The sequence below is a fragment of the Tachypleus tridentatus genome, chromosome 11 (genome assembly GCF_004210375.1).
Source record: "Tachypleus tridentatus isolate NWPU-2018 chromosome 11, ASM421037v1, whole genome shotgun sequence".
In the NCBI taxonomy this organism is placed as follows: Eukaryota; Metazoa; Arthropoda; class Merostomata; order Xiphosura; family Limulidae; genus Tachypleus; species Tachypleus tridentatus.
Window position 1 is genome coordinate 71916218 of NC_134835.1, and position 15927 is coordinate 71932144.

At 36.6% G+C, this 15927-nt stretch overlaps 1 protein-coding gene across 1 annotated transcript in view; it reads left to right on the top strand.

Annotated features, from left to right (window-relative positions):
- Window positions 1-15927, top strand: part of LOC143232437 (uncharacterized) — a 54710-nt gene that overhangs the window by 3608 nt on the left and 35175 nt on the right. The window contains exon 2 of the mRNA XM_076467893.1: window positions 9111-9202. Within this exon, the coding sequence (XP_076324008.1) occupies window positions 9111-9202 (92 nt within the window). The remainder of the gene's footprint in view (window positions 1-9110; window positions 9203-15927) is intronic.

Sequence of the window (15927 nt, forward strand, 5' to 3'; positions counted from 1 at the left end):
ATTGGACAGTGTTTAATGTTCGATACGGTACAATACCTCTGCTCACATAAATAGTTTCCATCTGTATGCAAGTTTTTCGATTCTATTTTTATGCATGCCATAAGCCTTTTATCATCCCTTATTTGGAATTGGCTGATTCCAGAGCATCTCTCATGCAAATTATGACAACCCTCAACCAATAAGCGTGCAACAAATTCTCTTGAGTCATGTGACTCCCTCTATTCAATTCTACCAAACCATCACATTTCATTTCACAGTAATCATATTCTAACATTTATTATGTGCTCTGCAACAGTATTTTAATACTTTTCTGCATTTTTTCAACCAAGAGTCAACCAAGTACCAGTGTTGGAAGTTCTCAACAGGTGTTGTGGACATTGTGTCTGATGCTCGTGTTTGGGTATAGTATTCACGAAACCCTGGCATTGCTGCAGTGTCCTTATTTGGCATTGTAGGACTCCATGGTGGGTAGAGTCAGTGGGCACTGAAATTTTCTTTTTTTCCTATGGATCCTCCTAATAAAATTTTAAATAGAATAGTGAAAAAACAGTCAATAGGTAAACAATCACATCTTGAAGACTCAGATCAGCAATCTTCAATGTCTGAACCACCAGTTGTACTTCATTTTCTCATCCTACATTCTCTTTTGGAAAAACCTTTAGGGCAAATGTCCCCATTTTTTATTCAGAACGGACTGGAGGGACTTGCTTGCTCTCCAGAGTCAGTAAAGAAGCTTTGATCTGGAGACATATTGGTTGAAACATCCACATCCAAACACAGTGAACTCCTCTTGAATTCAAAGGCAATTGGGGATGTACCTATTGAGGTTACCCCTCATGCTACCTTGAATTCTTCATGAGGAGTTATTGTTGAGAGGGATTTGAAGAACGTCTCTGAGTCAGAGATTCTTGCTGGTTTCTCCACTCAAGGAGTTGATGCAATGAGGAGCATCTCCACTCACAGAGATGGAATAACACTGCCAACAAAGATCCTCGTCTTGACATTTACATCACCACGTGCACTTGCAACCATCAAGGCAGGCTATCTAAATTGCAGGGTACAGCCGTACATTCCAAACCCTCTCCGATGTTTCCAGTGTCAGAGATTTGGCCACTCAAAGGACCATGATGCCTATGAGTGTGAAGAGGACCCACATTGTGTCAGTTGCAATGGCTCTCACTTGTCCTACTTTTGTTCTTGCACTAAATGGTTGGAGGAAAAAGAGGTGCAATGTTTAAAAACGACTCATAACGTTACTTATCTTGAGGCTCGGAAATTGCTGTCCAACACTTTGTCTAGGACATATGCTGCTGCACTTCATTTCATAACTACAGTGGGAGTGCAGACAGATCTCTCTGTGCCTCCAAAACAATCATTCTCAAAACAAGTGAAAAGCCTTTTGACCTCCATGGTTAAAAAAGTTGATGAATCAACTTCTACACCCATCTCTGTTCTTCCCATACATTCCAACAAACCCCATGATCCACATCCTTTGGTTTCAGGTACAGGCATTTTTTCAGATACATCTTTTTCTCCCACCCCAAGATGCAAAACAATCATTCATTCGCATCTTCAGTCACTGGAATCCCCTTGCAACAACAAAGACCTGTCCAGTCGACCCAGGGCAGAATCCATGGAGGTCAATACACCTTCCCCGAATAAGGACAGTAATGAAAAGAGACGTGGTCATAAACAGAAGAAGGGTTTTCCATCCGCTTTGCCTACGCTCATTAAAAATGGCCACCTTGATACAATGGAACTGTCCAGGTTTACGTTCTAATCTGGATGACATTGAAACACTGATTGCTTCCTACCATCCTGTATGTCTTTCCTTACAAGAAACATTTATGAAACCTGCTGGTACAGTCACCTTTTGGCAGTGTTCTCTGGACGAGTACATGGAGAGGTGGCACTGTTGGTTGATCAGCATGTGTCCACCCTGTCTTTGTCACTTAACACACTCTTGGAGGCCAAAGCCATCTGTGTTTCCTTGGGTCATACCATCACTGTTTGTTCTCTCTTCTTGTCACCTGGAGAGACATACGATCAATCAGATCTTAATGCTCTTGTTGAACAGTTGCCGTCTCCCTTTCTAATCCTGAGGGACTTCAAAGGACATCATCCCCTATGGAGAAGTTCCGTTATTGACAGGAGGGGTTGCACTGTAGAGCATATTTTCTCTGATCACAACCTTACTCTTTTCAATACTGATTCTTTCACTTATATTCATGCACCTAGTCAGTCGTTTACTGCTACTGATCTCTCGGTTTGCTCCCCTTCATTATTCTCCCATTTTTCATGGAGGGTTGACAATAATCCACGAGGCAGTGATCATTTTCCTATACTTTTGAGACAGACTGGCCATGGTCAATGCCAACCTACCTGCGTGCCCTGGTAGAAGCTGGATCAAGCAGGCTGATCCACTTTCACTGCTCTCGCAGAACTTGATCCTGCCATCACCTGTCAGCCATCAATAGATGACTGTGTGGCAGTGGTAACTGACTCTATTATACAAGCAGCTGCTTAATGTATTCCTAAAACCTCGACACATTTTCCACTATATCCTCATCCGTGGTGGAATCCTGTCTGCCACATGGCATGGAAGGCTCAAAAACGGGCCTTGGATACTTTCCATAGATATCCCATACTTTCAAACTGCATCACTTTCCAGCGAGCCCGTGCACATGCTAGGTGGGTAGGACATCAAAGCCAGAAGGAATCTTGGATTAAGTTCACAACTAGCATATCTTCAACCACCAGTTCCCAGGTCATTTAGGACAGGGTTCGGAAGGTCAGTGGGCACTACAATTCTGTCCCCATCTCGATCTTACTCTCTAATGGCCAAGAGGTAGCTGATGTCCGGAGCATCGCCAATACTCTTGGTGAAAGCTTTTGCTGGGTATCTAGCACTCCTGCTTGTTCCTCCACCTTCTTGGCCATAAAGACTCGGGCAGAGCATTTACCTCTTTCCTTTTGAACTGACAGTCTCTTTGACTATAATCGTCCCTTTACACTGGTGGAACTGAAAATGGCCCTTCTTCGGTTTGGCAGTACACCTGTTGGACCAGATGATGTACACTATGATATGCTGCACCATCTATCTCCTGCTTCTCTTGATATTCTTCTAATTGTTTTTAACTGGATCTGGTAGGAGAATGTTTTTCCTTATGCCTGGCACCAGACTATTATCTTGCCTTTCTCTAAGCCTTACCTTTCTCAAGATTCCTTCAAACTACCTTCCAATTGCTTTGACAAGCTGTCTCTGTAAGACCTTAGAGAGAATGGTTAATGCTTGTCTTGTTTGGTTCATCGAATCAAACAACCTCCTCTCACCCACCCACTGTGGGTTCTGACGACAGTGCTCCAACATGGACCACCTAATTCAACTTGAAACGTCAATCTGAGAAGCCTTTCTCAAATGACAACATCTTGTATCAATATTATTTGACATTGATATGGCTTATGACACAACATGGAGGTATGGCATTTTGTGAGACCTCCATATATATGGGTTACGTGGCCATTTACCCACGTTTATTAAAATTTTTTTAATGGACAGGAGATTCCAAGTTCGTGTGGGTTCGACACTTTCCCATTCTTTTCTACAGGAACTTGGGGTCCTTCAGGGCTGTGTTTTTAGTGTCACACTTTTCAGTATAAAGACTAATGCCATCACTGAACAACTCCCTCTCACTGTTGCAAACAGGCTCTATGTCGACGACTTTCACATCTCGAGTCAGTCATCGAGCATGAGATATACTGAGCATCAACTACAAACTGCCCTCAATCATGTACTGAAGTGGACCACGGTGAACAGTTTTAATTTCTTTCTCTCTAAAACTGTTTGCATGCACTTTTGTTGCCAATGAGGTATTCATCCTGATTCTGAACTCCGTATTGGTGAAGTTTCACTGCCTGTGGTCCCTGAGACCAAGTTCTTGGGGCTTATCTTTGACTATAAGCTTACCTTTATACCACACTTAAAGCAGCTATGGGTCAAATGCATAAGAGCTCTGAACATACTCCATGTCTTCTCTACCACCTGTTGGGGAGTGGATCAATGTTCTATGTTGAAGATATATTGTGCTCTTATTTGATCGAAACTCGACTATGGATCAATGGTCTGTGGCTCTGTCAGACCCTCGGCCTTAAAGATGCTGGACCCCATTCATCACCAAGGACTTTGATTCTGCACTGGGTCTTTCTGCACCTCTCCAGTCCAGAGATTATACATAGAATCTCATGAACCTTCTTTGCACCTTTGCAGTTTGCAACTGTCTTTACTATATTCTTCTAAACTTTGTTCCTTACCAAAGCATTCCACCTGAGGTTGTGTTTTTCTTCTTTGGTGGGCCATACTTTTTCAGAATAGATGATCTGCCATTGTTCCTTTTGGCCTTTGCATCCAGGAGAAATTGGATGAATTGGGTCTGTACTTGGATAACGTTGCAAAATATACTGGTTAGCCCATCCCACCATGGCTTATTACAGTCCCCAATTGTGACCTATCTTTATGTCATCTGAGAAAAATAGATACTCCCAATTGGAAGTACTGTCATTTATTTACTGAACATTTTTCGAACAATCTTTCCATTCCAATTTATACAGATGGATCCAAATCAGGTGTCTCTGTGGGTTCTGCCATGGTTTGTTGCGGTTCGGTAGTTGCACGCAGAATTCCCCCTACAGCTTCTGTGTTCACTGCTGAATTGTACACCATTTCTCTTGACCTGGATCATATTGAAGCTAAGCAGTACTCCAACTGCATTATTTATGCTGACTTGCTTAGTTCTATACTGGCCCTGGAATCGCTTCACGCTGGTTCACACCCTGTTCTTGCTGATATTCAAAACCGACTGGCCCATTTCTCTTTAACATCTACTTCTATCCAGTTTTTCTGGATACCAAGCCACTTTGGTATTCGCGGGAACGAGCTTACAGACATGGCCGCTAAATCTATCTGCTCTGGCACTATCACCACTGTGCCTATTCCATACATGGACTATAGTCCTGTATTCAGGGCTCGGCTCCATGCCAGCTGGCAGTTGACTTTGAGTTAGCAACGCAAAAACAAACTTTTCTAATTAAAACCCTATATTGGACTTTGGCTGTCTTGCTTCCATAAGGATCAGAAGGAGGAAGTTGTTCTAACTAGACTACGCACTAGTCACAGTTTTTTAACTCATCATTTTCTTATATCTGGAACTGATGCACCAATGTGTAGTTTGTGTAACACTCAGATCACTATAAGCCACCTTTAACTTTCTTGCCATCGTTACGACTCTCAATGACAGCACTATTTTAACCATGTTATGGGTGACGGTGACACTGTCTACCTTGATAAAGTTTTTAGTTTTTTAATGGCCATTAAACCTTTTTTATTGTGGTTCCCTTTTAACAGTCACAATCTCTCTAGTTCGATTTGAAATTAGAAAGTGGCTGTAACATAAAATAACTCAACACCAGGACTGGAAAGGCCAACTTCAGATGACTATCGCTGCTGTTTGACATATCCATTTGAACCACCCATTAGTCGTCCTGGCGAGTAATTATTACAATTTTGCTCATGTCTTTTAACACTTTTATTACTTTACTTTTTGATAATGACTGTAATGACACATAACCTGGAACCAGGACTGGAAAGGCCAACTTCAGGTTACTGACAGTGATTCTTGTACTTGCCTGTTAGTCTTCCTGGTGGGTTATGATAATTACCATTATGCTACAGAAAGTCCTTTATAACTTCACTTTCTGTAGTTTCTCTCTTAACATTGTAGAATGGATGTCAACAATGGTTTTATGCCATTTATGTTTTTAATTGCTGTTTTGTTTTACCTTCATTTCCTTTTATATATTTTACTACATTTACTTTACTTTTACCTTTTTACCAGATGCTTGGCAAGTTATTACAATTTTGCGACATGTCTTTTAAGACCTTTATTACTTTACCTTTTGATAATGGCTGTAATGACACATAACCCAGAACCAGGAATGGAAAGGCCAACTTAAGGTGACTGATGGTGGTTCTTGTACTTACCTGTTAGTCTTCCTGGTGGGTTATGATAATTACCATTATGTTACAGAAAGTCTTTTACGACTTCTTTTACTTTGGTTTCTCTCTTAACATTGTAGACTAGATGTCAACATTGGTTTTATGCTGTTTGTGGTTTTCAATGCTGTTTTGGTTTACCTTCATTTCCGTTCATGAATTTTACTACATTTACTTTATTTTTACCTTTTTACTGGACATTTGGTGCAGATAGCCTAGCTGCTTTGTGCCATAAAACACAAAATCAACCAACCAACCCTACTTAATATCTGGGTGTGTGTATGCTGCATACCATATGTTCCCTACATCAGCAAAAATATAACCAACATTGAGAAAAACTTAACAAAACCCAACATTCTAGTAAACACCAAATTTATTCAAAAACCAGGTACAAAACTGAAGTCCATACTATGTAAAAACTACACTGACAAACACAACACCAACATACTTTATAAAATACAATGCAACAACTGCCACAACTTCTATGTTGGACAAAGAAGCAGAGAAATGGAAACTAGATTCAAAGAACACAAAAAAGTAACTTAGAAGGTTCTCAGAGAAGTTAGTAGAAACCCTTGTTTGATGAGTAATGACATACAAAAACTGGTAAGGGAAACTGGGGTTGAAGTAAGCACCTCTACAGTTATGAACATGTTACACTCTTTTGGGTTCAAAGCATGCCGTCCTCATAGATCTCCATATTTAAAGCCTGTTCATTTAGAAGCACAATTGAGGTATACAAGAAAGCATGTACATAAACTCTTTACCTGTTGGAAGAGTATTCCTTGGTCAGATGAGACTAAAATCCAGCTTTTCGGCCACAATGATGTTCGCAATATTTTCTGTAAGAAGGGGGAATGAAATCTTCCAAAGAACACCATCCCTATAGTTAAACACAGAGGTGGCTCGATCATGCTATGGGCTTCCTTCAGCTCTTCTGATGTAGACAGCCTTCACCGCATCAACGGAATCATGTAAAAAGAAGAGTACATTGATATATTAGGCACTTATATCAAAAATGATGCTTGGAACTTGTGGCTTGGGCATTGTTGGATCTTCCAGCACGACAATGACCCTAAGCACACATCGAAATATGTGCAATCCTGGTTGCGGAGGAACCATATAAGCATTCTAGAGTGGCCATTGCAATCACCTGATCTCAACCCAATTGAAAATGTTTGGCATGAGTTGAAGACCAGGGTTCATCAGCATCATCCGAAAAACTTGCAAGAGTTGGAGGCTTTCTGTAAAGAAGAATGGAAGAAAATACCAATTGAGTACCATCAAACGATCATGGAAGGCTATGAGAAGAGATTGCATCAAGTAATTCACCTGAAAGGCTACACAACTGACCATTAAAGTAGACAAACAAATACTTTCTGCCCCTCCTATGTTTGTTTGTTCATAAACAGTTTGTCATTCAATTAACATAAAAATGTATGTAGATGTGTGTTAGTATATTATTTATAATAACACTTTTTAAATAACATTTTGAGTTATGAGGAAAAAACTACTCATGACGCAGGGGTACGAACACTTTGTCGTAACTGTATTAAGTAGGGAAACAAATATAAACAAATGTAAAATCATAGAAGCCCTACTTATACAGCAACTAAAACCGAAATTAAACCAATGTAAAGGAACACCTTTATACCTAAACTAATTACTAATCTAACATCCACCTGGAACGCCCCCTACAATCCCGTACCTGTTCATACTCTCATCTCTAAGACGTGTCCATCAACAGTTACATTCAAATTCTCTCTTTCTTAATTTGAAGATGACAGGAAGGTTGAAACGTTATCTTCTTATTAATAAAAGTGTTAATATATGTACCAGCCGTTCTGAGATACATAAGTATATTACTTTATATTATTAACATGTATCCTGTTCATGAGCCAGGGAGATTTGAAATTCTCCCTGGTCTCTTTAACTTGAGGTGAATGCGGTATAATTCTTTTTCCTGCCCCTGCCTGATTGCTGGGATTTAGATTGTAGTTGATTTGGCATCATTGTGAACCTCTTTGCCACACCCCATGTGGATGTTGGTTCCTGGTGGCCTGACTTTTGGATTGTAATAGACTTGGTGGTATGATCCTTTTTCCTATTCCTACTTGAACACAGTTCCCAGCAGCATGGGTTTTGGATGTAGTTGATTTGCCACATATGATATATCATGCCCTTGCCCCTCTACACCCAGGGGACCATCCATTTCTTTTACTCACTTTTATACATTTTGGGAGTGAGTTTCATGGATCCTACATTATTCAGGTCACTGTCCAGCCATAGTTCTCTCCCACTTGAATGTGCTGCTCTGTTTTTTCACCCATACATGCTACATCTTTCCACAATGGGCATAGAGTATGCCTGTGTCAGAAGTGGTGTGGTCTCCCACATCAGATCTTTGAATCTCACTGTCTCATCTTCGGGAGTGCCCTTTGGATACTTTTGAAGGATACTTCTTTCCATTGCACTAGTTTCTCCACCTATTCATTGCGAGATTCTAGCCATTTATGTGAGAGAAGAGAATGTACAGTGTCAGAAGATATAATTTTCCTATATGTGAAATACATTTCTGATAAATACTTACCTCTACTCATACTCCCCACCTTTCCTTCCTACTTAAAACCAGTGCTTCCATTTTCTTCCAAAACCTAAGTGATAGTTTGGTTGAATTGAATACAGGAAGTCACATGTGTCAAGAAAGTATGTCATTCTCTTATTGCTGGATGGTCGTCATGATGGTTTGCATGAGAAATGCATTGAAATAAGTCATTTCTAATTAAGGGGGGATAAAAGGCTTGTGGCTTGTGCAAAAATTTTTCATATAAAGAGCAACACTGAAAAGGAATGGCTGTGTGAAGTAAATGCCTATCAGAAGTACATTTTCATTTAAGGAAAATTATAATTTTATTTTGGAATGAAGTAATATTGTTGCTAAAGGTTAAGTTTCAACCTAATGGATAGAATGTTATCAGAAATAAGTTTAGATCTTTAGTTAAAAACTTATATACATGTAGAATGAATGAATGACAAGTTTTGTATTTACATAATATTACAGTCACAAAAAATTGAGAGCTCTCTTCAAAAAACACAGACGGAAGCTTAAGAGGCAGGCCCTAGCTAACGAAAGGGAACAGCAGGAGAAGAAAGGTTAGTTATTTTTTATGTTTTAACAATGCAATTAATCAATATCATTTTACCAGAGTATTCTTAGTGCAGACTAAAGGCATTAAAGGAATAGTTAATTTGCATAATATATTACAGTGTGTCCAACAGAATGGATAATCTAATTTGAAATGCTGTTCAGTTTATTATAATAAACCAAATGTGTAATTTTCTCCTTTCAGTATATTTCTCTATTTACTTACACCTGAGTGTATATGTACATGTACATATCTGTAAGAACTGAATGGCAATCTTTGTTTGGACATTTAGAAGAACAGGGAAAGTCCATGAAACTTAATCCAATTGGCTTAGGCATGTTTAAAAGTTAATTACTGTGTAAACATTTTTCTTTTGCTGTAGTGGTGTTTTAATGTTAAATTGTTGAAAATGTTTATTCTTGTTTCAAGCAGATTTCATACAGTGTAGTAGTAGAGATTTCACATGGGACTGTTTTGTATTTTGTACTGAGGTTTTAATTTGCTTGAACTCCTCTTAGAAATAGAGAAGAGCAGTCCAATAAAGCCAGATCTATAATACTTCATTCCTTAACCCAAGAATGCCACCATAGGTTCATTATGACTACTTGCAAGTTAAACCTGTATACAAAACTAATCACTCTAGCATTTGAGGATTTAGTACAATATTATGGATTTTAAAGCAAAAATATGTGAATGTTATTATATTTTAAATATTAAAATTGTATGTGCAAGTGTTTTGTAAATTTATTTTGTGTTAATAATATATGAACATGAAATTCATTCATTGAATGGAAATATGGAAGAAAAAAAATACTACAAAATAAAGTTAGTAATTACAGAGGTAAGCTTATTTAGTCTTTGAGAAATGGCTAAAATGTTACCTTAGTGAATTGAAGGATTTGAAATGAAAATTATATGGAAGATTAAGCCAAAAAGAAGCAGACTGTGTGTAAATTTGGTTATAAAGAACCACTATTATGTACTTGGAATAATTAACTTTTCTGTATTATTTAATATGTCACAAATGAAAAACATAATATAGGGTTTCAATAATGGTTAAAAAGTTAAAACTGAATAATAAAGCTGAAAGGTATTTTTCATAGTAATTTTGAATACAGATGAATAGATTGGTTAGAAAATATTACGAAGAAAGGATCTGTCAGAAAGATGTAAAGTTTTGAATGAAGAAACGGAGAACATTTATAATACTAAAGTTGGTTCTCTGCATTACTCTTCCATTAGTTTCTGCTACTGAGAAATTAAGAATATTTGTGTTTTTGAAATCTAAATGAATACTTAGGTAATTTAGGTAATCACATTTTGTGTAGACTCACAGATGCCACAAAAATATTTTAAAAAAATCAATATTTTGAGTCCCAAACTTTTCTTCCTCTTATACAAACCTGAATTGTATATTATACATACAGAGTTTGATCTTCAATGTACCATGCTTTTCAGTACTCTTAAGTTTATATTTAACTGCCTCAAGAAACTGTTGCTGAAACAAAAGTATAAGAGAAGAAAATTTTAAATTTATGTATCTGAAGAAACAATTTGTTTCTTGGACAGAGGAACAGTGCAAATTTCTTTATGTTGTTTTGTATTTTAGTCTTTCAATTCATAATGGTTATCTTTTTATACATTGAAGATAACCAAAGCCATGAACTTAAACATAAATCTTTACACTATTTAAGACGTTTTTATAAAATAATTTGAAGTGTGTCCATACAATGTATGGTAAAAGTTTTTTGAAAAAGAACAAATCATTTATTGATTATTTTAAGAGAAGGGTCATTGTTTTTCATTTGATTTATGGCTACATAGTCACTGGGGTTTGTAGATATGTGTGTAGAAACATGTTAAGATTGATATGTACTCTATTACTAGTATTTTGTTTGTCCATGATAATCAAAAGAAATTAATCTATAAAAAAACAAAAGTTATGTAATCCTCAGTACATGCTCATAACAAGTTGTATAATAACACGTTCAGTATAAAATGTGGAAGTAAATATTTCAATAAAAAAGCGAATAGAGCAGAGTAACAAAAAAATCTGTGCATGTCTGTGATAAGCACATTTTACTGGAAGATTGCTATATTATCAAACATACTTGTCCACCTAGTTAATTAAGAATTTTAAATTCCTTAACAAAAACAAAGTTTTGAGTAGAATACTCATCATATCAAGAATATTTCTGGGTCTTATTTTGGGGGGTGAGGTCAATTATTTGATGAGCAGATAAGTATTGAAAAACAAACTAACATAAGGTAATATTTGTGCTTAATGAAAATGTGCTATTGTCATTAACAGTAACTTCAGAAAAAATAGAAAATTTTCTGTTACTACTGGATTCTGTATTGCAATGAACAATACATTTTATTAAAATAAAGTTCTAGGGTTAATCTTGATTTCCTACTTGTTATTGTCTTATTTTTCTACTTGTGCACCTTGTTTATTGTATTATGACAAGATTTGAAATGTATTCATTTTTGCAGTTATAAACAGTGATGTATGACAACATATTAGTCAGTTGCATGATAATATACACTAGGCTTAGCTTCGTATTCATTACAAAGTGTAATTATTTAATTTATTTAGTTCAAGGTTCTTAAAATTTGCATTTTTTTATGTTTAACATCAAAATCCACCAAAGGTAAGAGAGAACATTGCTGAATGGCTTGAGTCTGTGAAAAATTCAAATATCCTTACAAATAAACATAATTTTATCGAATTATTTATTTATTATTATTATTAATTAATTACCATTTTTTACTGTGTACAGTAAAGAATTGGTGAAAGTAATGCTTACTAGATGATGGTATGTTGATATTATGCAATATGCCTTCTAAAAAACCATTGAAACAAAAGCTTCATAGAGTGGTTTACATAATTTCTTTTTATTGTGGTACCAAAATAACAATATACAATAAGAAGATACAGATAATGAGATGAAAGCAAGTGTTATTGTAGATGTATCACAGACAGGAGAATCTGAGACAAGATCAGACCATCCCAGTCACGCCAGTAACAATAAAAAAAATCATGACACTGATAGTGACAAGTCTAAATCCAAATCTAATGCTGATACATCCTTACAACACAAAAATTATGAAGACAAAAAGAGGAAAAAGCTTGGAAAAATTAATGTGAATGTGTAATGTATAATAATGAGGAAGATTTCGTGTTCTATTTGTATTGTTGAAAAGATTACTGGTACCAAAAAACAGTTAAAGAAATTGATGAAAGCAAGCAAGGATTTTTAAAAAGATATTAAAATTCCATCAGAAATGTAGAGCATGTGTAAAATGTAGTGCAGCAATCCAAGAAATAGTTGCACCCAAATTGACTCCCATGGCCAAAATACAGAAGCACATAAATGCAGACAATAAGGCAATAAGTAATGTGTGACTTAAAAACATCTTACTTAATATAAAATGTGTCCATCTTGAAAGTGTGTAGAAACTGCATGTGAGAATAACATTTTCAAATCATTTATGATATTTGAAAATCAAATGAATATAAATAATGCTTATGTTTTTGTCCTAAGTATGACAGTAATGATTGAAAGTACACAGACTGTAGGTATACCCCATGTAATGAAAGAGGAAAGTGAAATTTTCCTATTAATACCTCTAGCAACCACCCCTACAGCCACAACTGGAGCTATCAAATTAATGCATGTAAATGAAAAATAACTTCTTGACATGATCAGAATTGTTCTTAGTTGATTAGACCATATTTGACAGGTCCAGATGCAAAAGTCTAGGAGTGGGTAGAGAACAAATAAACAAACCACTCAAATTATAGTAGGATAAAACACAGTAAATAAGCAGGTCTATTATAAAAATGTATAATTCCAACAAGGCATATATGTAGATGTGGGCTTCCAAAATTTATACTTGCCTTATTATATCTACATGTAATATCCAAACTCACATTACTAATCATATGACCACTTAAACTTCATTTGTTAAGTTTATTGAAACTTCTTATCAACTCTGAGTCTTAACCAGAATATTTAAATTACTTTGCTTTCAAATATACACATAAAATTTCAAACAAATCTTTAAAGATGAAATTTTATAAACCAGATATACCAATTATTCTAGTAACTTGTCTCTACACTTTTCCAAAATTTTGTTATTTTTATTGTAATAGTTGGTTGGTTGATTTAGTGTTTTATGGCACAAAGCAGCTTAGGCTATCTGTGCCATATTATAATAGAAGGACTAGAGCTGTATATTAGTTTAAATTTAAGGGATCCCTATAGATTATTTGAAGTTACAATAACCTTTTTACTATTAAATTAAAAATTCTCTAAACAAATTCCATGACTTTTTTTTTACATCATTTTCACTGCATCTAAATGATCAGTAGAAATTTTCAAAATTCTGATATGATACATACCTCTCTCACACAAAACCTTTTACTAGTCTTTATCTTCCCTCTAATGCATTAAGAAATTTTATGTTCACTTGGCTCATTAGCCTTTTTACCCCCTCAATTAAAGCTGCTCATTTGGCATGTATAGTGCATGTGACAACCCTCCACCAGTGCAGTAGGATACATTCTCTTGGAGCAGCTAACTCCCTCTGTATTATATTTCTGGAATTTCACTTTCTCAATTGGCATGCTGAGAGTCAGACAGGTTTCTTGCTTACTTTTGATATGCTTGTTTTGTGAATATTTCATATTTTATTGCCTACCCACATATGTGCTATTTTTCAAGTTAGTCTAATGTCTAATTTGTTTTTCTAATATTAGATTGTATTTCACATTTGTTGCAAATTATAAATTCACATGTCAATTTTCATTCTCCCATTGATTTTTTGGGGGGAAACTTGGGTCCCTTTGTGGTCAATACTGCCATGTCTTTTTCTCTACTCTTTCCTTGTTGAGAAGGGGTATGCCTCTTGCAGAAAACATTTGCTCCCATCTTCCCTCAAGGCCACATCATTTTAAGTGATATTGTGTTTATTCAGAGTTCTGGGTTTATGTGACTGGGTTGTATAATACTGTATCTTTTCTGGCAAGTTAGTTATCTCAACCTTCTTCCTCTTCTAGTGATCCTATTGTTGTGTCACATGCTCCTAAGTTCACACCTCATCCTTTTCCCATACCTGTCATAAACATCAGGAACAGTATCAGAACTATCCTCTGAAATCAAGTTCTATAGTGGTCAGGATCCACTGCTTCATGGACATTTGGAAGGCATCCTCTATGTATCAGTGGATCCTATGGGTTTTAATAGAGGGTCTATCTCTTCAATTCTGTTCTCCCCCACTCCCTTCCTTTTCCTCCACCCTTTTTCTTCATACAAAAAGATCTGGTTTCATGCCTTCATATGTCTTTTCAATGAAGCTGAAGAGCCAGTGATTCATGTTTATCCAAATTTTTATTCTTGAATTTTTGTCATCCCAAAGAAAACCAGAGATTATATATCAGGTATTGACATTCTGGACCCCATGTTTTAAAATGGAATATCTTCTGTCTCTTCATTGCATTTTCACTCCAGGTCTATGCAAGATCATATTTGATACATATCTTTGTGCATTCCTATCCCAAAATTTTCTTCAGGATATTCATGAGGTATGCATATTCCAGTTTCAGGTTTACCACAGCTCCTTAGATGTTTTGTTATATTGTTCAGGCCTCCCATCAGCATCTCTGTTATTTGTGTCTTGGGACTCATCATTTAATGGGTGACTGGCTTCTGGCTCTTTCCTGTTTGGCATTAGTAGTGCAAACTCATTTCCTGTTTAAAGAGACACCAAGGGTAGGTTACATGATTAAGGTGAAATCAATCATTTCTCTTGGTCAAAATCTCACCCATTTGGAAATGTTTTTCAATTCTTATTGCAGTCAGGCACATCTTTCTCCTATTCATATTCAGGATATTCAGCTGTTGGTATTCAAAGCTCTATCCTCTCCTTTTCTGCAGACTCAAGAGATAATATCTCTGAGGGATGTGGTCTTCTTTGAGAGAATTCATTCCACTCAGCCATGCTCACATGCATTCTCTTCAAAAGAAACTACAAGATCAGTGAAAATTGTCTCCTGGATACATTGGATTTTCCAGCTGTCCTTCCTGCTTTTTATCTGAGGAGATTTGGCTTGATAGTTTGACAGAATCAATACTGTGATTGGAATTCCTCATACACCTCTTCATCTGGATCAACTTCATTTCATGGATGATTTTCTTGTGTGGAATAAGGTGCTTTTCTTGATGCACAGGACATTTCTGAGACTTGGTCTTCCTGTCATTCTTCTGGAACTATTGGCAATTTTTCAGTCCATGTCTCACTTCTATCTTCTGTGAGGGTGATAGTTATGGTGCATTCAAACAATTTCTTAGTGATCTCCTACATCAAGTAAGAGGGTACCCTTTGTTTTTACATGCTGTAACTTCTTTTATGGGCACACTAGTGCCAGATTCAGCTATTAACATGCCATTTCTCTGGTGCTATAAGTCTTTTAGCAGATTAATTGCAGCATTCACACAAAGTCCTTCCAATGGAGTGGTCTTTGGATCCTTCATTGCCAAACTCCCTCAAGGTGGATTCCTGTGCATGGTGATAAATAATCTCAGAGAAGGTTCTGTACTTTCAGTTTACCTTCTCTGGGATCTAAACATCTACCCACATGTTTGCCATGTGTGGTGACCCATGAAGGGTAGGAGAGAATCCTGGGGGTTGAGGGGTCCAAACCACTTTGACCTTGAATTTGTATAG